General features: G+C 41.1%; 3 protein-coding genes across 5 annotated transcripts; all 3 read right to left on the bottom strand.

Moving 5' to 3' along the window:
- Window positions 1-1,296: 1,296 nt before the first annotated feature.
- LOC115734678 (calmodulin-binding protein 60 A) lies at window positions 1,297-5,627 on the bottom strand. 3 transcript variants are annotated; one of them, XM_048282771.1, is made up of 8 exons: window positions 5,088-5,625; window positions 4,183-4,261; window positions 3,634-3,686; window positions 3,033-3,523; window positions 2,671-2,831; window positions 2,248-2,454; window positions 1,490-2,144; window positions 1,297-1,427 (listed from the first exon to the last, which is right to left on the bottom strand). In XM_048282771.1, the coding sequence occupies exons 1-7, from the start codon at window positions 5,177-5,179 to the stop codon at window positions 1,521-1,523; spliced, it is 1,707 nt and encodes a 568-aa protein (XP_048138728.1). In that variant the 5' UTR covers window positions 5,180-5,625; the 3' UTR covers window positions 1,297-1,427; window positions 1,490-1,520. The 3 variants fall into 3 exon arrangements, with proteins under 3 accessions (XP_048138728.1, XP_048138729.1, XP_030521424.1); XM_048282772.1 differs by having other exon boundaries at window positions 1,297-2,144; window positions 3,033-3,520; window positions 5,088-5,627; XM_030665564.2 differs by having other exon boundaries at window positions 1,297-2,144; window positions 5,088-5,624.
- A 3,721-nt stretch (window positions 5,628-9,348) lies between these two features.
- LOC115734679 (putative DNA glycosylase At3g47830) lies at window positions 9,349-13,815 on the bottom strand. The gene is made up of 5 exons (XM_030665566.2): window positions 13,359-13,815; window positions 12,719-12,919; window positions 12,297-12,353; window positions 11,978-12,221; window positions 9,349-9,766 (listed from the first exon to the last, which is right to left on the bottom strand). The coding sequence occupies exons 1-5, from the start codon at window positions 13,773-13,775 to the stop codon at window positions 9,747-9,749; spliced, it is 939 nt and encodes a 312-aa protein (XP_030521426.1). The 5' UTR covers window positions 13,776-13,815; the 3' UTR covers window positions 9,349-9,746.
- A 3,165-nt stretch (window positions 13,816-16,980) lies between these two features.
- On the bottom strand, window positions 16,981-19,410 carry LOC115734676 (U-box domain-containing protein 38-like). The gene has a single exon (XM_030665562.2). The coding sequence runs from the start codon at window positions 19,194-19,196 to the stop codon at window positions 17,586-17,588; it is 1,611 nt and encodes a 536-aa protein (XP_030521422.1). The 5' UTR covers window positions 19,197-19,410; the 3' UTR covers window positions 16,981-17,585.
- Window positions 19,411-19,763: the final 353 nt, after the last annotated feature.

Genomic DNA, 19,763 nt, shown 5'->3' on the forward strand with positions numbered 1-19,763 from the left:
ACCTTTTTCAAGAACCGGAACCGGCCACCTCTACCCGCCTTACCCACACTCTCTTTTCTTTCTTCTCCTTCGTCTTCGTCTTCTCCTTCTTTTTCCTTCCGTTGCTCACGACCACCCCCTCCATCTTCGGATGCCGGCCATGCGTCCACCTCAACCCACCTGCAGCCGCGCCGCTCGACCGTCGGTCCGACCCTCTCACCGCCGCCACCTGCGTTCCGAGCCCCCGCACCCGACGCCGAGAGACCCACGAACCCATGAGCTCGATGAGGTCCGACCCTTATCTCCTTCTCTGCTCACCGTCGCCAACCACCCACTCAACCACCGACTCCACCTCGCGCCACAAGCCATTTGTTCGATCGCCGGCCCGCCCTCCTGTCGCCGCCAGATCCAAGCCCGAGAAGCTCGGATCTGCACCCGACCCGGTGCCTTGAGCCGTCGTGCCACCAGAGGACCGCCACTGCCTTCTACGAGACTCGACACCACCCTTAGCCTTCTTAGTCGCGACCCACCGCCGCCCCGAGGCCGTGCTCTTGCTCGAGCGACCCCTGCCTTGATCCGGGCGACGACCCGCGGCCCCCGATCCGGGCGTGGGCCGCCGATCCCACACAGATCCGGGAGAGGGCCCGACCTTCTCTCAATGACCCTCACTTTTGGCTAGTGACCCGCCGGCCTTCGTCGCTCTCGCCGAGCCCACATCAACGATGGGTAGGCGGCCACACTGGCGGGAGGGGCGGCCCTCCCGTTTGTGTGGCTTTTTTTTTTCCTTTTTTTTTTTAATTTACAAATAAAAAGAAGGAAAAAAAAGATGAAAATGAACAAAAAAAAAATAAAATGTGAAAGGACGAAAACACCCTTCAGGCCGGACTCTTTTTTGAAATGTTATGGCGACTTCTGACTCTTAATTGAAACACATTTTGTCATTTTGAATCCTTATTTGAAATAGAATTCACTTTGAGCTTTTATTTGAAAAAATAATAGGATTTCAGGCCCTTTTTTAGATTTTTTTCACTCACATTTCGTGCAAAGACAAATCAATTAATTTGCTAAATCGGTTTACAATACACGTGACCGAATTGCAGAAGCAAACCAGGTAAGTGATGCTTCTTTAGGGCATCCAAAGTTGATTTCTTTTGATTGTAAAACAGTCAGTTCCAACTGATTCTTTGCCCTAAAAGAATTGTTGCGAAAATGGAAGTCCAAAATATGAAGAAACTTGTCATTTACGGGATCAAACCACTGCAAGCAAAATTGCATAAGTCTTCTATGATAATACCTACATACTTGTACAATATAACCAGATATAAGACGCAGTCTTGATTCAAGAAAAATAGAAGCTATCCACTCGGCCATTAGCTGTACAGCTAATCAACAGACCTAACTTCCCACTACCTAAAAATGCGCACAAAAATTGATTTGAAACTCCAACATTTAGGGAAAAAAAATGCGAACAAAAATTTAGCGGGGCAACACTAGTGCCGCAACATCTTGAAACATGACCAATCCTCCCTTCACTAAGACTTTTAACATCTCTGAATTTCACGTTGACGAGTTCTTCTCATGATGACAATCTTTCTAACCCAGAACCACTTCAACACGCTAAATAATTTCTTCCATCTCTTCTGAGCATTGGCTATGGCAACAGCTGACGGCTTCAGCAGAAACCCATTCACAGCGCATTGCAGATCAGCTTGTGATTCGAAATTCGTGCTCTGAGATGGAAGGGGACAATCAGAGTCGAAGAATTGCAGATGATCCTCATCAAAGAAATCTTGGCTCATCGACCTCGCATCACAAATCATGGAGGTGGCAACTTGACTGGGGAAACTCAGGGTTTGATTGTATCTAAGACCCATGTCGTCTATACCGTGCAATGTATAGTCGTCTAAGCCACTAACATCTCCCGTGGAGTAGATGGATGACATAATATCTGGGGAAGATGCATTTGGCGGGGCATAGTCAAATCCACTTATCCTTTCACAAGACAAGAACCTGCAAGCGTTCAAACCCTCGGTCTTTGGTGAGCTCGAGTTGCATGGAGCGCTTGATACATTTGAAGAGCCAGCGATGAGACATGCTTCTTCGTCAAAAGAAACTACCTCTTCCCAGTGCTGGAAGGCAGAAATAACCAAGTTGTGGGCATCCACCTGGAAAAAAAAATACACTTCCATTAACTCAGAAAAGCAGTTGAAAAAAGGATAACAGGTATGATGAACAAACAGATCCAAGGTGAAAAGTAGGGGGGTTTACCATCTCAGTTTCAGAGAGCTTTTCAATAGGAACATACTGACAATCTGAAAGTAATCCCATCACTTGTCCCACAAGATTGAAGACGACACCAGTTTTTAGCTGTGAGGTAGGAGGGCAGTATAGATACACCCTTTTATCAATCACACAAGTATGCGCATGCTCCACGGTAACTTCCCACATCTTGGCTGACATACCAGTGCCAAGAATCTGGACATACATGATCAAAACCAATAAGAAGTTTCCAGAGAGGAAAGGTGATGCTTGCTTAACTATAATTATTGTACCCATGTATGTCAATATATGTGCACTAAAGCTTAAATCATCACATTTGCAAACTAGAGAACATCATGCATGTTTTGAAGATGAATTTTGATCGAAAGAATTCCAAGTCAAAACTTAAATCAGGAGAGATCAATTAATTACGTGTCGGAGCCTTGAAGGGTCAATGTGCAGCAGTGTCAGAAAATCCTTCACAGTGTGGATGTTTTCCCGACTGAGGCGTTTGTGGAAAGCTCCATCTTTCCCAATCTTTTCCAATCTCCATACTTCATCAAGCAAGGAGGGAGGGTGGTGCTTCTTGTACACTGCAAGCAGAACCAGACACAGAAAGATTTCCATTGATCTCTTCGCTTTGATAATTCGGTATCAAAAATTGCATGACATAAAACCAAAAGAAAACATGCATAGAAGCGATTACTTTCTAATCCACAGAAATGGTGTATTAGGATATTCTGTGATTTGGTACTCTACAAATCATACAAATATGTCATACTATATGCACTTACGTTCTCCACGGTGATCCCTGACAATGAAGGATTCTGTCTTTGCTTCCTTTATTCTAATCCCATCAAAGTTATCTATAACTCGTGCCCCTATTCGGAATCTACGGCTCCTAGTCCAGCTTGAATTATCAGTGAAAGCAATCTCAACCAAATAACAGACACCATCTTTAAGATTGAGAATTGCTTCTCCTGTAAGAAGAGGCTTCTTTCCTTCCCTTTCTCTGACAATATTGTTCTTGAATTCTTCAACAGTCCAATTATCGGTCTCATCGCTGTCAAAGTCGCCCTCCAGAACTACAATTTCAACCTTGGCTGATGACTCAGGCCCAGAATCAACGATCTGTCCACTAAGAGCATCAACTAGAGCTATTTTAACAGCAGAACATTCTTCCCCCTCAATTCTGGCTCCAGTAAAGACAGGTAGAGAGAGACCGCTCATAAACTGCAATTGTAAGCTTCTTGTTTCGGAATGAGGTACATCTTTCTCAAAACTCCTGGACAGAAATCGAAAGGTGATTAAACTGATGAATAATGGCCTGGAAAAGCAGTTGTTTTAACCCCAGGTGAGACAACTCCTGGATTAAATGGATTCGATTATGCTTACCTTTTCATGGAGTTCATGTACTTTTTCAAGGCAATATCGACTTCCTCTTTAACCTGAATTCAACAAAGTCAACTCTAATTGATGTTAATTACCCAAACAACCACATTATTTGTGTACGAAGAACTTGAAGCATCATGCATTGTTCTAGGTTAACAGGATGGAAAGTTTCCTTCGAGTACAAAAGCATTTAAAAGAACCACAATCACCAAAACTAGAATCAATAGCTTTTCATGTAGGTACTAACCATCGTTTCAAAAGACCCATGATACTGAAGCTTAAAACTCGTATTGATAAGAAAAACAATACCGAAGCAACTAAACACCTCCTAAAGCAAAATGGACAGATGCTTAACATGGTTAGATAAAGATCCCACTAAAGAACACAAGTAAAGTTAAGCATGAACTGTTGTAGTTGGAAAAACAAATTAAGAGTTATCAGCATGTTCCATCATCATTAAGTTGAAGCAAGGTCAAATGCCAATTAAATCAGACAATTACCTCGAAATGACTAACAAATGCTGTTGGTTACTTTCCAAAAAAATGAACTTACCACTTTTCGAATTAAAGGCTCTAGAATTGGCTCCAGCAGATGCTGAACAGGTTGCATCTTCATCACTTCAAGTACCACACTAGACAAAGCAAATATATATGTTAATTCCCAAGACAAGTAAGAATAGAGTACCATCCAGCAAGCCTCAGAAAACAATATTTAATCCTTCCACAACATATAAGGACAAAAGGTGGACAAAAACTACATCCTGTAAACATTAGAGGAAGAGAAGAATTCATTGGCTCCTCCATTTTTCTGACTCCTCAAAAGGAGTAACATATTTGAAGATTATCAAAATAGCAAAGAAAAAGTTCAACACTTGTAAGTTGAAAAAGCCGGGATGGGAAAATTGCCCAAGTAGCAGCTAATCATAATTCATAAATGGGGAAGCAACAAATTAGCTTTTGCTTGGTCAGCCAAATATTTCTCGCTCAAGAACATGCTGAGCTAAAATAATGGCGTGTTTGCACCCAAATGTCTCTCATCCACAGATAGGCGCTATAGACAAAGAGCATGTCCCGCATGACACATTTCGAACTACACATGTTCTTCTTTCCCAACTCGTTCAAATTCAAGACATAGAAACCTGTCTAGAAAGCCAAACTATACAAAACTCGACGCGCTTATGAATACCCCGCAGTGAAACATAATTTCATACTCAGCATAGCCATGGACAATTCAGGCCTGCGATTTCCAGTTCAAACAAAAGTGATTCCTTACGTTCCTCTATGGAACTCCCACCATCAAATGTCACTCGGATAGGAAATTAAAGAACTACCAACGACACGCAAGCAAATATTTCATCATCAAGACTGACACTTTAGACATAAAAAAGGCCTAAAAACACAGTCAACAGCCAAAAAAAAAAAAAGAACTTTCCAATAAATCTCAAATATTCCACTCACTTCTTCAAGGTGGGTATTCGTCTTCGCTTATCATCGGGAAAATTCCCATCCGATCGAGCCTTGCCATCCTCTTGCTGCCTCTTCTGCGACATGATCGAGAAACCCCAGTTCGAGAAACTCGCGGTGGATCACAAACTCGACTACAGAAATCATCTAAAGAGCCCAACATGCGTCGCAAGCGCGCAGATAAAGAGCAAATAATAGGAAAAAAAGATGGGAGTCTTTGAGGCCTATATATACAGAAAATCAATAAATGGCAATGAATGGCAAGGCTCCAAAAAAACAGAAAACAACGGGCCCGTGTCTCCTTCTTCCTCCTCTACTACCAGCCGTAATCTGAGTTTGGCCGGGTGCGGGATGCTTCGTAACGGAAGAAAAAGAGGCCTCTCTATCATCACTCCCGAGACAGGCACCGAGTTGGCACGGTGACTCTCTCGAGCCACGTATCGGATTGTTACAGAGAAAAGATGTTGGGGGTGGGAAGTGGGGACCTCGAGAAGAACCGGGTGGGGAGAACAAGGTGACGAAGAAGAGGAAATGCCATTTCGGTTTCGTCGCTTGGCGCATTACGCGACCGTGTCCTGTCCTTGGAGATTCGTACTGCGTCCGGAATCCCGCATACGTCAAACTTCATTTGTAGGTCTCCTCGAAGATTTTCAACTGAAAGGACGTTTTAACGCGCCCATTAAACATAAATAACATGTGATTATGTTTTTCGAAACCCTTGTTGAGTACAGTTATTAAAAAAAAATTAATTCGATTTTTTCAAGATAATGACTGCTATATAACATAAAAGCAATCATCGCATGAAAAGCTGCATAACTTCTTAATTTTATGGTGTGTTTGTCCCGACGAAAGTGTTTTTCAGGAATTAATTTTTCGTACTTTCACATGATTGGTTCGCCGAAAATGACTCAGTCGGTGGAATCGTGTTTGGTAAGTGTCAAATAATTTTACATGTTTCGAGTGATTATGTTTCCGACTTTTTTGTTTTTTTTTGCAAATTTTATGCACTACGCGCTTTGGCGCAAAGCTCGTGAAATCATTTCGAACACTTTAAAATACATCCTAAGTTGAGTGTTGGGCTAATCTCAAGACCGTGTAAACCGGAAACTTTTGTTGTTCAATTTGAACGTATAAATACTCTCTCTCTCTCTCTTTTTGTTTATCGGCTTTTAAGTAGAAAGTTATTTCACCGAAATTCGTTTTCGTCTTTAGAGAATTTAATTTACGCTCGCAACTTCTACCGTTGATTAACATTCCCGTGAAATGTCGCTAATACAAAAGTGGAAGATTCTCTTTTATCAAATGAAGCCGGTATGCCAACCTTAATTTTGGTGTTATCTTATAATATAGGCGTTGGGTCAATTAGCGTGATCTAATCACAGATTAATCAACGACAAAGCGAATTAAAAACATGACTGCTCTTTCCCGTAAGCTGTCAAGTTCGACTACGGCGCAGGCTTTATTTGCTAATCAGGACCAACCTTTCTATGACTTCATATTTCTTGACCGCCCGCTGTTGATCTAATCGCCTAGATTAGGTAGGAAATCTCCGTTGATGGATTGGTTTAGAGAGGTATTAGTTCGTAACTGGCCCCACCTTTGTCTTTCTACGAAATATATTCTTATAGAAGGTGAACTAATGCCCCGTCGAGACCCAAAAATTAGCCATGTTTGAAGATTGAAATTGCACATTCGTTTTATTTAAATCTCAAGAATCTACGGAAATAATTCTCGAAATTCACCGATCCGGACGTAAGCTAGTTATATTTTTCACCAAGCTTAGAAGGTAATAGATGGTACAGTTGGTGGTAGGAAAAATTACCATAAAAGTTTTAAGGGTTAATACTACGAAAAATCCTAAATTGGTATACTTATGACAAATTTACCCCAAACTATTTTTTTGGCAACAAAAAACTCAAAACCGATACACTTGTGACAAATTTACTCTCTATTAATTTTAGTTAAATCTAACCATCAAATTCTTGAGTTGGATGACACGTGATAATTAATGGGTATACCAATTTAAGGTTTTTACCCTATGTTTGTCACGGGTGCATCAATTTGAGATTTTTCGTGGTATTAAACCAATTTTGCGAAAATTAAATTTATCATAGACATACCGGTTTGGGGTTTTTCGTGGTTAAAAAAATTATTTTATGGTAAATTTGTCACATATATAACAGTTTACAGTTTTTGTGGTCAAAAAATAGTTTGTGGTAAATTTATTACACATGTACCAATTTGAAATTTTTTGTGGTCAAAAAAATAATTTGAGGTAAATTTGTCACAAATATTTACCAATTTAGGGTTTTATCACAATCGTAAGAGGTTGGTAACCCAACTTGCAAAAAAAAAAAAAAAGGCGTAAGACTGAATCAACATAATTATAAAATTTGAGATTTTTTTTTTATAATTCTCCCTAATTTTTATGCACTTTCACAAGTTGAAAAGAATCTCATTATAGTCATATCAACATATTATCATTAATTAATGTTGGTAGCTAGCAAGTTATTATTACAACCGGTACTTTTCGTGTCCGGTGTGGACATTTGAGCAGGAAAATTGCCAGCAGTTGTCTGAATTTGATGGTTGGCTACGGGCTCCATTAAAATCTACGTTTGCAAGGTCCATTAAAAGTCTGTACTTTTAGTGAGTACCGTCCAGCTCTTCGACAGGGAAACACCACGATACGATATGGAAATTTTTGCACCGCTCACGTTCAGCCACACAGGACATTAGTGTCCGAGGATGTTTCATGAGGTAGGAGGAATCTTGAAACCTTAGCATAGCCACACAAAATGCATGAACGTAGGTCACAAGGAGCAATGCCATGATATTATTAGAGCCACATGATCGTATTTTCGCATCAATCAATCCTTGACTAGACGAAACGACATTAAAGAACACAGACATTACTTTTTTTTTTTCCGAGTGATTTTCGCGCACTCGAGAGTTCTGGTGAAGGGTTTTCGAATGAGACCCTAGTAGGTGCTCAACATCGTCGGTCCTACAATAATCGATGCAATTAGCAATTTCTCATCATTGAGGTAGGACCCCAGAAAAATCAATCACAGGGCATTGTACATTTGTCACGAACAAATTGGTGAAAATTTGATAAGCCGCCATTGATTTAGACAAATGTTTATGTTGCCTAATTAATTAGTTGAAGATTGCAATTAGTCACTATCTAAAATTGGTAGGAAAGAGACGCATAAGGTCACATTCAGCAAGTGCACCCTCTTGCCACATTAGTTTCCGCGAATCTTCCTCTGTCGAACCGCCAAACCAAATCCACAGCCGAAGCTCGACTTACTAAAAGCCAAAAAAAAAACAAGTATACTTCCAAAGTAGTCCTACCCACCATCTGTTTTCTATGTTATGATCTAAATCTGGGTTTCAACCTTAGATTCTTAGGCGTCATGAATGTACATTTCCGTCTAATTAATGGAATCACAATTCAAAGCACGGTATGAATCGGCAAAATATGAAAAAGGTTTAGAATTAAATCAACAAAAGTACAATAGATTTATGATTTTTTACAATTTTCCCGTCAGAACAACTATGACCATCAAATCAATATTGCATACACCTTCCACCTTCTGAATGTTATCTTCGGGTGTGTTTGTTGCATGAAAAATTTCATGTGGAAGGAAATGATTTTACCTGAAATTCATTTTCAAGGAAGGCGATTGATTTCTTTGAGGGGAAAATGATTTCCCCTTTCATGGAGAGGGAATTCATTTTCCAAAGTCTTAGCATGCTAAACTTGACCAACGAAAAACACTTTCTATCGACCGATTCATGTTCTAATGAGCCATGTCGGCTCACATAATAATAAAAAATGAGTCCACGTTGGATTTCCACCTAGCCACATTAGTGCAGATCGGAATTGGCACTCAAGTAAGCATTAAAAAAAAAAAACAACAATTAAGTCATCGTTTTGAAAGTTTTAGCATTAAAATGAGCATCATACATAACTTATGACACTTCTAATGTACTTTACCCAAAAAAGATTATATTCCAAACAGGCGCACAACTTCAAATTTAAAAATCTCTCATTTACCTTGATTTAAGTTTAATTTCTTCAAAGAAACTCAGAATTTCTTCTTTCGATTTTTCTTTTTCGCGAAGCAACCGTGTTAGTGACCACACAAGCATCCGTGATCCGACTGAAAGAAACCGTACAAGCTGTGTGGTTCACGTTGATGATGCTTTGAGGACATAAAGAGGGAAGGGCAGAGATGTCAGCTCAATAGATTCGAAGGAATCTTTTATTGCTCGTTTCATGACCACATCTTTAACACTTTGCTTTAAAAAGTAGGCAACCTCCGACCGCGACCGCACATGATTGAAACCTCAGGCATTTCAAACCACAACAATACCCGTTACCAAAGGTGTCCCTCATCACGTTACCTTAGAATTCAATCAATCTCCAAATGTCATGTAGCTTTTTTCGCATTCGTACAGAACATGGACCCCCTGTGTTTCCATTAACCGCATGGCGCGCTTCACGTTCTTTAAGCTCCGACAGTCCAGCACCATCATCACCCAGTCGGCGAAGTTCGTGTTGTGGCGCGGTCGTCAAGGTGCATGCATCGCAACCGCAAGTACACAAGTGCGAATTGCGACACGATTAAGGTCCACAAAACATGTTTAAGAGGAGCGTGCGTCGCCTGAGGAAAGAGAGAGATTTCACGCTGTTATGCAAGGGATTATCTGAATATTTTCCAAGCAGTCGCGAATGCATAAAGATCAAGACAACAGATCATTTATCAGTCGGTTTTGATAAATCACAGAGTTTAAAACAGGCAGAGTACCTTCTAGCATAAACCATGACATTGCATTGTAGCCTACTAGGAGGAAAACAAACCCTTCTTCTTTAGGGTAAAACAAGAGAAATGAACTTCAAGCTAGGTTCATGCTGTGATCACATCTATTCGTTTCACTGGTGACAAGGTAAGTTGAGATTGGAAATTCTCGAGGGCCGCGTGAAGTTCTCTAGTTAGCAAATGTGATAATTCTGTTGAAAGGTATTTTAAATTGGGATTTTCTTTTATTTAGTTTCTCAACATATGCTCTAACAACCCTCAAACGAAATCCATTTCCAGAAGTTCTTTAGTTCGCAAAGGAGATATGATTTTAACCCTTGCTTAGCTTTCTATGCAAGTTGATGATTTGCACTGAATATAGAACATCGAACATGGCCCGGATCAATCCAAATCTATTGAGAAGCAATAAAAAAAGGATAATTCCCCACAGGGATGTGAATCAATTTAAGCTTTGAGATATTCTGAAGCACCCGAACAAAAATGTCAGGTGTGAATGACTAATTTCTCTCGGGAGTTTGTCAACAAAGTGATCTCGGGATATTTGTTAAGCAGTCCAAATAAGCTTTATATACGTTGTGATATTTACCGACTATGTAGAATGGTAGATATTAAACCAACAATCCTTTCCCAATTGAGTATTAGATGCAAGGGCTTCATTGCTAGAAACCAAACACTTCTCTCTCAGTAAAATAAATATCCGTTACAAAAACGATTAATCTATTTTTAAATTCTACATTCTCCAAAATTAACTATGATCAACAACATGTAGTACACCTAGTGCTAAGATCTTTCTCCTAGAACGCACCAACACTTTTAGAATAGAATAGGGCTGCATGGACCCGTTCATGGACAAGATCAGATCGGATTTGCCTTTGTTAGAAAGTGCAACCCAAAAACTTAAGCTAATAGATGGAGGGAGACTACATGAATATAAAGAGGATTTAATACTCGTTGTTAAGCAATGTGGAGCAACACTTCATCACCCCCTCTCACATGCAAGTCGGATTATGAGTGGCACGTGAAATTTTGGACTATGCACATTCACATGGAATTTTACCATGCACATTCGTGAAAGGGTTAGCACCGACTACGATACCATATTAGAAAATCCAATCCAAAAGCTTAAGCTAATAGGTGGAGGGAGACTATATCAATATAAAGAGCATTTAGGATCCCTTGTTAAGCAATGTGGGACAATACTTCAACAGCCTTTATAGGCCCATCCTTCAAAACGAGCCAAGGTCATAGTTGGCGCCTATATGCACAATGGTCCAAGTCTATGTTAGGATGCACGTGTGAAGAGAAGTTTCACATCGGATAATTGATGTGGTGTGAAGTGATTAATATATCTTAATCGGCACATTACTCGTTGACTTAAGCTTTTGAATGAAGGTGGGTCTAATTAGATATGTTAACGGGACTCGAACTTGGGCTTCCTCTTATTGATCTCTCCGGGCGAAAGTATTGGACTTCTGCCGTGCACTCCCAACAGTTTGGCCCCGTCGTAAAGCTAAGGAGGTGAGGTTATACCAAAAATTGACCCCGCAAAATGTTGATGATTATCTACGACTCAATCCATAAATTTTGTGATGGGTGTAGGACCCTTGTAGTAAGGCCAGAGGGGTCTGCAGCATCAGTCACCACTCCACATCCTTTTTCCTATAAAAAGAAAAAAAAAAGGTGACGGGTGTTTAGCTTAACCAATTTAAAGGGTCCAAAATCACAGCCACCCGATTAGCCAAGGTGTTTTTTTTCTTTCTTTCCACTCTCATCCACTAGTGGTATCTACTTCTCGGTGAAGTCTTCATCTAAAAAATCCTGGAGATTTGCAAAAGACGCATGCTTATGCTTGTGAAAATTAAGCAATCTTGAAAACTACCTAAACCAGGTAACAAACAGCACCAAGTTGCCCTAAAACATGCTTTGACAGAAAGAAGAACAAAGACGAAACCAAAAGAGCCATTGCCAATGAAGAGGAACATATGAGGTATAGGGGTTGAAAGATTGAAAACCATGATTGCCATTTGCAAAGTGGCTTGTGCTATGAATTCTTACAGTAGTTCAGTAGAGGACAATCTTTGCCCAGGGATTCCTTCCTTTGCTGGCTATCCTTCCCCTTGCCACATTGCTGGTTATCCTTTCTTTTGCCGCATCTGTGGCACATCTTACCATGAGTGAACAAAAGGCAATTCAAATCAAATTTAAGATCGCTTGGAATCCGTCGGTTGAGATGGAGATACGCTTTGTTTCTGTCGGCTGTAGCTGGGATCCATCCAATAGTCTTTGCAATCTCGAAAACCTGCACGTGTGTGCCTAGCATTGAAATTCGTAGTGATGCTAAAACAGCGACTGCTTTGTAATGTAAAGGACTCACATGGGTATCGACTGGGAAATCATCTTGCTGAAGATGGAACATCAAGACACAAGCCACCTGTAATATAAATGGGATAATGAGGACATTGAGAATTTCGAAAGCAATAAGCTGCAGGAAACTGAAATGGGTAATTTTTATTAATCAAATCAAGAACCCAACAACGACAGCTGTCATCCTCAAACTCTGATATCATTTCCAGCGAGAGCCAAGAGAAAGGACGAGCTACAACCACTTTTATTGGAATAGGATAGTTGAACAATTCACGACAGAGGAGAAATAAAGATATCTTAAAACACCGAAAATGGCATATTCATGTCCTTGAAGTTTAATGTCTATGGCATCCTATGATGGGCCGACCAAAAAGTTTTCATGCTTATGAGTTCAATGGCATTATCATGAGAAGCTAAAGAATGGACATTTACCGTCTTTGGACCAATTCCTTTGAAAAGGGATAGCTCGGCCTTAACTTCACCGACCGAGAGATCCCGCAAGTATTCCAAGCATAGTTTGCCCCTTTTGTCAAGCAAGCAAGTCAAAATGTTCTTAATGCAAGCTGCTTTTGTTGGGGCTAGACCTCCGCATCTTATGGCATCCTCTATACATGTTGATTCAGCAGCAAGAACCTTGGAAAATACACAAGTAAATTCATGGGAAACTGATGGAATCATATGGAACATTAGCGATTTTCTTCTTGAACGAATTGCCATGACTACCAAGTTCCAGAGAGAAACTAATCAATCCAAATACTCCGCATTCCTTAAAGAAAATGCTCGCTTTTCTGAAACATGACTCAGAAGCAATCTAAAAATGCATGTACTAAAATCAGGACAAATTGGCACCCTCGAACATGAATCTAGGTCACTGTCCAAATTCAAGCCCATTTAAAGCTCGTGCCCAAGAACACTTGAGTGAGCAGTCTGGTCGCTGGATCAAAACAATGACGGATCAAATCCTCCTAAATGTCGGAACTTTACATGCACACGTGAAGCCAAAAACACCAATTAGACAACTCCAACACGAATTACTGCAAAGAAAGGTCCAAAGAAAACCAGAAGAGCTCACATCTTCCCAGGAGGGAAAAGCAGACTTGAGAGAAGCGAAAGCCCTCTGAGAGTTAACGTCGGTCGTGTTCTGCGACAGCACGGTCTTCACCAGACCATCCAAGACGCTCTCCTCCTCTTCCTCTTCCTCTTCATCGACAAGCACCGTCTTCACCTCTCTCTGTTCGTGACTATCGCCTTCTTCCTTAACGACGAGACCCAGTTTTTGTTGCCTCTGCTTTCGGTACTTGGCGAATTCTTCCGGGAAGCCATGAAGGGCTAAGAGATCGTCCCGAACCGCCCGGCATTCCTCGGGCGTGGGTCGATGGTGGGTTTGGTACGGATCGTCTTGGATAGATTTAGAGGATTGGAGTGGAGACTTGCTTGGGAGGGTTGAGTGTGGGCGGTCTCGGAGCTTTCTCTTTCGCTGTGTCTGCATTTTTTTTGCCGCGAAGCGCTGCAGGAGAACGATGCGCGACGGACCATCTCGCAAAACGCCCGACTTTGTTGTGGGCCTTGCGGGTCGGATTTATGGGCTTTTCCCAAATGGGCCGTAACAATGCCTACTACGGGCCTACACTTTTGGAATCATCCGCGAGTTTTTGTGACATAAAAACAAGAGTTAATACCATAGAAAACCCCAAACCGATACACATGTGACAAATTTATCCCGAACTATTTTTTTATCTCCAAAAACCCCAAACTGGTACACTGTGACAAATTTACCCCAAACCGGTACACTATGACAAATTTATCCTCCGTTAGTTTTCGTTAAATTTAACTGTCAAATTACTAAGTTGATGACACGTGGCGGTTGATGGGTATATTAATTTGGGGTTTTTACCATTTGTTTGTCACAGGTTTATCAAATTAGGATTTTTCTTGATATCAACTCAATTTAACAAAAGGTAAATTTGTCACAAATGTATCGGTTTAAGATTTTTTGTGGTCAAAAAAATGGTTTGGGGTAAATTTGTCATAGGTGTACTAATTTGGGATTTTTAGTGATCAAAAAAATAATTTGGGGTAAATTTATCACAGATATACTAGTTTAGAGTTTTTTATGGTATTAAACCTAAAAAAAAAACCACGCGATTTCAACACGATCTTACATTAACTTTTCAATGAAACGCTCTTTCGGTACCGCTTTTACGAAAAAAAAGACTTGAATTGGCTACTTAAGGTTCAAAAGGTGTAATTATCTTTTGGGTTTTTTTCTTTCGTTTAATGAATGCTATTACATTATGAAAATGCAGCAAGAATGCGAATGACAATGCGAATTATTCTAAATGACATAATTATATCGCACACGTGAATATGCAAGACAGAGAATATAAAGTCATGAAATACTAACCTATATGCAAAATTAGCCACTAACAACCCTACCCCTTAAGTATACTCACTGTGACACTAATACTTTAAGAAAAGTTGGTGTTACCGAAATACTCAAACTTATATCAGTGTGACAAAAAATTACCTTATGGTTAACTCTGCTCACCGTGACATCAATATCTCAAACTTATATCGATACGACAAAAAAAAAAAAAAAACTTTCTCCTACCAAAAAAAAAAAAAATCCTAAATTTTACCAACTTATAATAATACCTTGAAACTTTTTTCATGTTGCCAATATCCGAAGCTTGTACGAGTGACGAGAGGATTTTTTAGAGTTGAAGTTCAAGATTTTAGGTGGAAAAGAGAGGGTATTTTTTCACACTAATATGAGCCTAAGGTTTTAGGGACAGACAAAAAAAAAATCGGATATTAGCGCTACGGAGAGCACAATCTAGGGTTTTTCGAGACAAAAAAGGAAAATAAAATCGAGATATTAGTGTCACGGCGATAATAATTTAAGACTTTTTTTTTATGGTATCCGCTCAAAAGAAAAAAAAGATAAAAACAAAATTTTATGATGATTTTAGATTTTAGATCCATCGAGGCAATGATTCATGTTGTCGTCAAGTGAGCGTTCGAATCGTGTCGAATTTGAATTATTTTTTTTTTCCCTCCCCGGAGGTTGTTTATCACGTTGGTGATAAAAAGTGTCCAAAGTGGTGATCTTTTTTACCTCTCAAGACTCAATCATGATTCTGAATAAAATCGAAGACTTAGGCAAGAAGAAAGGAAGGAATAAAAAGGGTTAGAAGAATCCAAGAAGAAAAGGTTGGCACATGATTGGACAACTGACATTTTATCTCTCGTCCGTCCGTGCCTTTTGGCTTTGGTCAGCATGTTAAAAATCATATTGTGAAAAGTGAAAACTGCTGGTGATTTCACTTTTCCTTCCTCCCTCTCTCTCTCTCTCTCTCTCTCTGCTTTCTGAAAATTTCAGGGATTTGTCAGGATAGCACGTAAAGTTCCATTTCTTTGGAAAAGCTGAAAAGTTGGGGATTTTTACCTTATTGAATCGAAAAAAGGAGAAACACAGCGCCCAAAAGCATTTTCATGAGCACCATCAGTAGGACGAACTAGAAGCCAATCTCCTCCTCTGTTCTGCCCTTTCTTTTTTTTCTAATGAAGGACGATTGGAGGTCGAGAGCTTTACGTACTAATAAAACGGCTTAGTCTGCTAAATTGCATTTGGGGTCAACATCAACGCCCACAGCCAATTGGAAAAAAAAAAAAAATTCGTCCACAAAGTCTCAAAGTTATCGCACTTTTACCAACGCTGTCCTGAATCTTTTAATTTTGTCAATTCAGCTTTAAACTTTTTTACGTTTTGCCAATTGAGTCAATTAAGCTAATTTCGGCCATGTGACACGGCCAGAGTAGATGTGAATAATTCTTAACAAAAATTTAATTTTTTTTATTTTTTTTTATTCATTTTTCATAATTTTCCTTTTTATTTTATACTTTATAACTTTTATTTTCCTTTTTCCCTTTGCTAGCCTTGCCTGGGTGGGCGTGGGCAGCCCTTGCTCAATCTTACGAAGGGCTTGCCATCCCCAGGGGCCGGCAAGGGCGAGTCTCGCCTGAGGCTAAGGGAAAAAAATAAAAACAAAAAAAAGTAATTCGAAAGAATATTAAAATGTTGTTAAAATTTGTTCACGTTAGCGCCGATTGTGCCACGCAAGACAGTTGGCATCATTATCAATTATTTCAAGTCAAAATTAGCCAAATAGGTTCAATTGATAAAATGTGAAAAAATGTTTAGAACTGAATTGTCAAAAGTGCAATAACCTTAGGACTTTTTGGATAAATTTCCCCACGACTATGCCACAAAAATGCCAAAAGCTTAACACAACATCTAGTCCAAGTTGAACAAACCAGGGCATATACCTAACTTGCTCGGCAGAAGCCAAGAAAAAAAAAAAAAGAATTGTCGGGAAATTGCAATTGAAGCAAAGCTTTCAAGGCGCATCTGGATCAGGTCCGGGAAGTAGGTAGAGAGAGCAAAAGCGGGCAAGAATAGAGTCACACTCCATGCCAACATTAATCACAGAAGGGCACCTGACTAAAATAATAGCTTTGCAGTTTTGAGTGTCCCACAACATTTAATGACAGTCCAACCCCATCATCATCCGTTCACGCCACCATCTCCAGCTTGCAGGTCACAACCGAGTCTTGGGTCAACTAGGGACCATCAACAACTAAATCTGCGCTGGCATTTATAGAAGCAGCAAACCCATCATGCAAAACCTAAAACAGGGCCATGAAATGATAGAGTGACGAAAAGGTAAAGCTCAACAAGTTCTTCAAAATCACTCTTCCTTTCTATGTGCAACTACACAGACACAACACCATACACACAACAATGTGAGCAGATTATACATGGACATGACAAATGTGCAGAATATCGTTATGCATTTGGCCACTTTTGATAATTATGCCTTTTTCGTGTTAAATTACAAAGGAATATGCACTGCATTCTTCTTTGCCGGGATGTCGATATGGTGACTTTCCTTGCCTCCGACTCTAATATGAACAATCATCAAACTCACATTTTTTCCCTCAACCTACGAAGCTCGGCACTGGTTTCTCTCCGTCTGTAGCCCGAACCACCGATTGCACAAAGGAATGCCAGTTAAGATTGCCATAATATGGAATACGATGCTCGCGATGGGTAAAAAGTTGGCATTGTCTATGCCGCAGATAGGCCTGCTCATCACCATCATACCTTAACCTCATAACTTCAACATCGTTTTCTCAATCGCCACAGAATCTCCTCCCTCCTGCCTCCATTAACACCAGTCATTAGCATATCCACATCGCTAAAGCACAGAGATAACAAAGATCATAAGATGAAAAGTCAGAAATCTGATGACTTTGCACTGTAGACGTTCCTCCCACCAACACCGCCAGCTCTGCCGCTAGTCCCGCTAAGTTGAGCAGACTCCAGGAGCGCCTCCCAGTCCACATTCTCTTCCTCCCCATTTTCATCCCTCTCTCTCACCATCTCCAACAACCTCTTAGCCTTATCTCTCGCCCTCTCGCTTCCTCTCTTCTCAATCTCCCTCAGTACATCCTCTCCCCTCACTTCTTTCATCAACCCTCTAAACCTAAAATTCCCATGACTCAATGCATAAAGCGCGGCCACACAATTTTCCTTATCCAACTTGGACTTTGCCTCGTTCCCTCTCAAAAGCCCAACCAAAACTGTAACCGCATTACCATCGAGCATAGCTGACCTTCCCTCAACACAAGCAGCCAAATTGCAGAGAATAAGCAATACCAGGCTCAACAAATTTCCTGCTTTCACCATTTCCAGCAGCCTCGGCACGGGATTAAGCTTCACTAACTTCATCCTATTACTATTAACCAGAGTCAAATTATACAAAGCGAGAGCAGAATCATGCCTAGTTCGCTCGCTATCCGATCTCAAAGCATTGAACAATGCCGGCAAAGCACCTAAAGCCCCAATAGCCATCCTGTTATCTTCCTCTATGGCCAAGCTAAATAGAGCACCAGCAGCATGATCTTGGGCTTCGCTAAACCCACCGTTCAACACCTTAATCAAAAGAGGGACCACACCAGACCTCACAATTCTCACCTTGTTCGAATTCTCGAGCGATAAATTGACCAGTGTAGCAACAGCATTCACCTGTACATGGCAGTACTTCGAAACAAGAAGCGGCTTTAGGGCAGAGATCACTCTTGGAGTACAAAGAGCAGACCTCCTATGTTCTTGCGTTCTAGTGATCTTTCTCAGCGAAATAACCGCCTGTTCTTGCTCGAAGATGTCACTGCTCTTCAGCTTCAACACCAGTTCCTCTTCTTCACAGCTTAAAATAGGGCCTAGGGCTCGTGTAGGGTTTTCGATTTCTTGAAATTCCGAGGAAGACGATGAGGAGGAGGAGGAATAGCAACAGGGGCGAGTCAGAGGGGTCTCTGGGCTCGCCCCAATGACCACCGACTCTTCCGACGAGCTCGAGTAGAACCGCTCAACCGGGTGAGCCAACTCGCTCACCGCGTGCTCGTACGTCACCGGCGGGTTCCCCGCCACGTTCTTCAGTAGCTCCCTCTCCGAAACCCTAATAAGCCCTCCACAATCTCCTTCCTCCCGTTGCCGAGACGCCATCCTCGTACGGACAACCTTCTCTACGGATGCGTACTCCAGAGCGAGCGGGTGCTCGACGCCCGATTTCTCGCACCAGCGAAGGATCGCCGACTTGATGGCTAAGTTGGGGAAGATTGTTTCGAAGTCGGGCTTCGACCCATCTTCAAGAATCGGCGCAAAGCTCAAGTCTTTGCACACCTGGACGGAGACGCGGTCAAAGGTCTGACCCGAGGACACGACCACCGGGTCCGCCATCAGCGAGCCCGCGATCGAGCACAAGAACTCCTTCGGGGGTTCAGGCTTCGAAGGAGAAGCCGAGCGAGTGAACGAGAGCCGCCACTTGTATTTGCCATTGCCACCCATTTTCCAAAGCTCGAGCTGTAATAGCTTTCAACAAAGTGGGGGGTGGTCAAGTGTTTCAGTGAAGGCCGAACATGGATGGGGCTTTCAAAGGGTTTGGCGGATTGAGAGAGCCATCAACGTTGAAGACGCGAGAGGGAATGGCAGGTGCTGGGTTTTGGGTGGAGTTCAGTGGTTTTACGAGAGGGGAGGAAATGAATGAAGAGAGAGAGACAGAGAGAGACAGAGAGACAATGGCGGCTTATCCATCGTTTACATTTGACATTGTCGTGAGGATAAAAGATAATTACGGATGTGAAGTGGTAGTTATTGTTGTTCTTCGTTAGTTAACGCTCTTTTATCTTTTTGGTTTCTTTCGGGGGGCAGGTTGGGTTGGGGGCCGTTCGTAATTACCAGTCGGTCCTTTCATTTTGCTGGGCTTGTAGCGTTGACCTAGTCAACGTGAAATAATCAATCAACAAATACATAAAACGACGTAATTCACAAGATTCGAATATTTCAAAACAACCTGCCCCCTTTAGATAGAAGAAATAACAATTCATATGGCAAAGCGTATCTGATAAATCATAA

This window comes from Rhodamnia argentea, chromosome 7, assembly GCF_020921035.1.
Source record: "Rhodamnia argentea isolate NSW1041297 chromosome 7, ASM2092103v1, whole genome shotgun sequence".
Classification (NCBI taxonomy): domain Eukaryota; kingdom Viridiplantae; phylum Streptophyta; class Magnoliopsida; order Myrtales; family Myrtaceae; genus Rhodamnia; species Rhodamnia argentea.

Bases quoted from the DNA above. Each gene is read 5' to 3' on its own strand.
- LOC115734679 (XM_030665566.2), bottom strand. From the start codon at position 13,775: ATGCAGACACAGCGAAAGAGAAAGCTCCGAGACCGCCCACACTCAACC. The intron at 12,920-13,358 runs GTGAGCTCTTCT...GTATTTTCCAAG, and splicing joins CTTTTCCCTCCTGGGAAGAT to GTTCTTGCTGCTGAATCAAC. The intron at 12,222-12,296 runs GTGAGTCCTTTA...ACACACGTGCAG, and splicing joins ATTTCCCAGTCGATACCCAT to GTTTTCGAGATTGCAAAGAC.
- LOC115734678 (XM_048282771.1), bottom strand. From the start codon at position 5,179: ATGTCGCAGAAGAGGCAGCAAGAGGATGGCAAGGCTCGATCGGATGGG. The intron at 4,262-5,087 runs GTGAGTGGAATA...TGCTTTGTCTAG, and splicing joins CGAATACCCACCTTGAAGAA to TGTGGTACTTGAAGTGATGA. The intron at 2,832-3,032 runs GTAAGTGCATAT...TTCTGCTTGCAG, and splicing joins CAGGGATCACCGTGGAGAAC to TGTACAAGAAGCACCACCCT.
- LOC115734676 (XM_030665562.2), bottom strand. From the start codon at position 19,196: ATGGGTGGCAATGGCAAATACAAGTGGCGGCTCTCGTTCACTCGCTCG.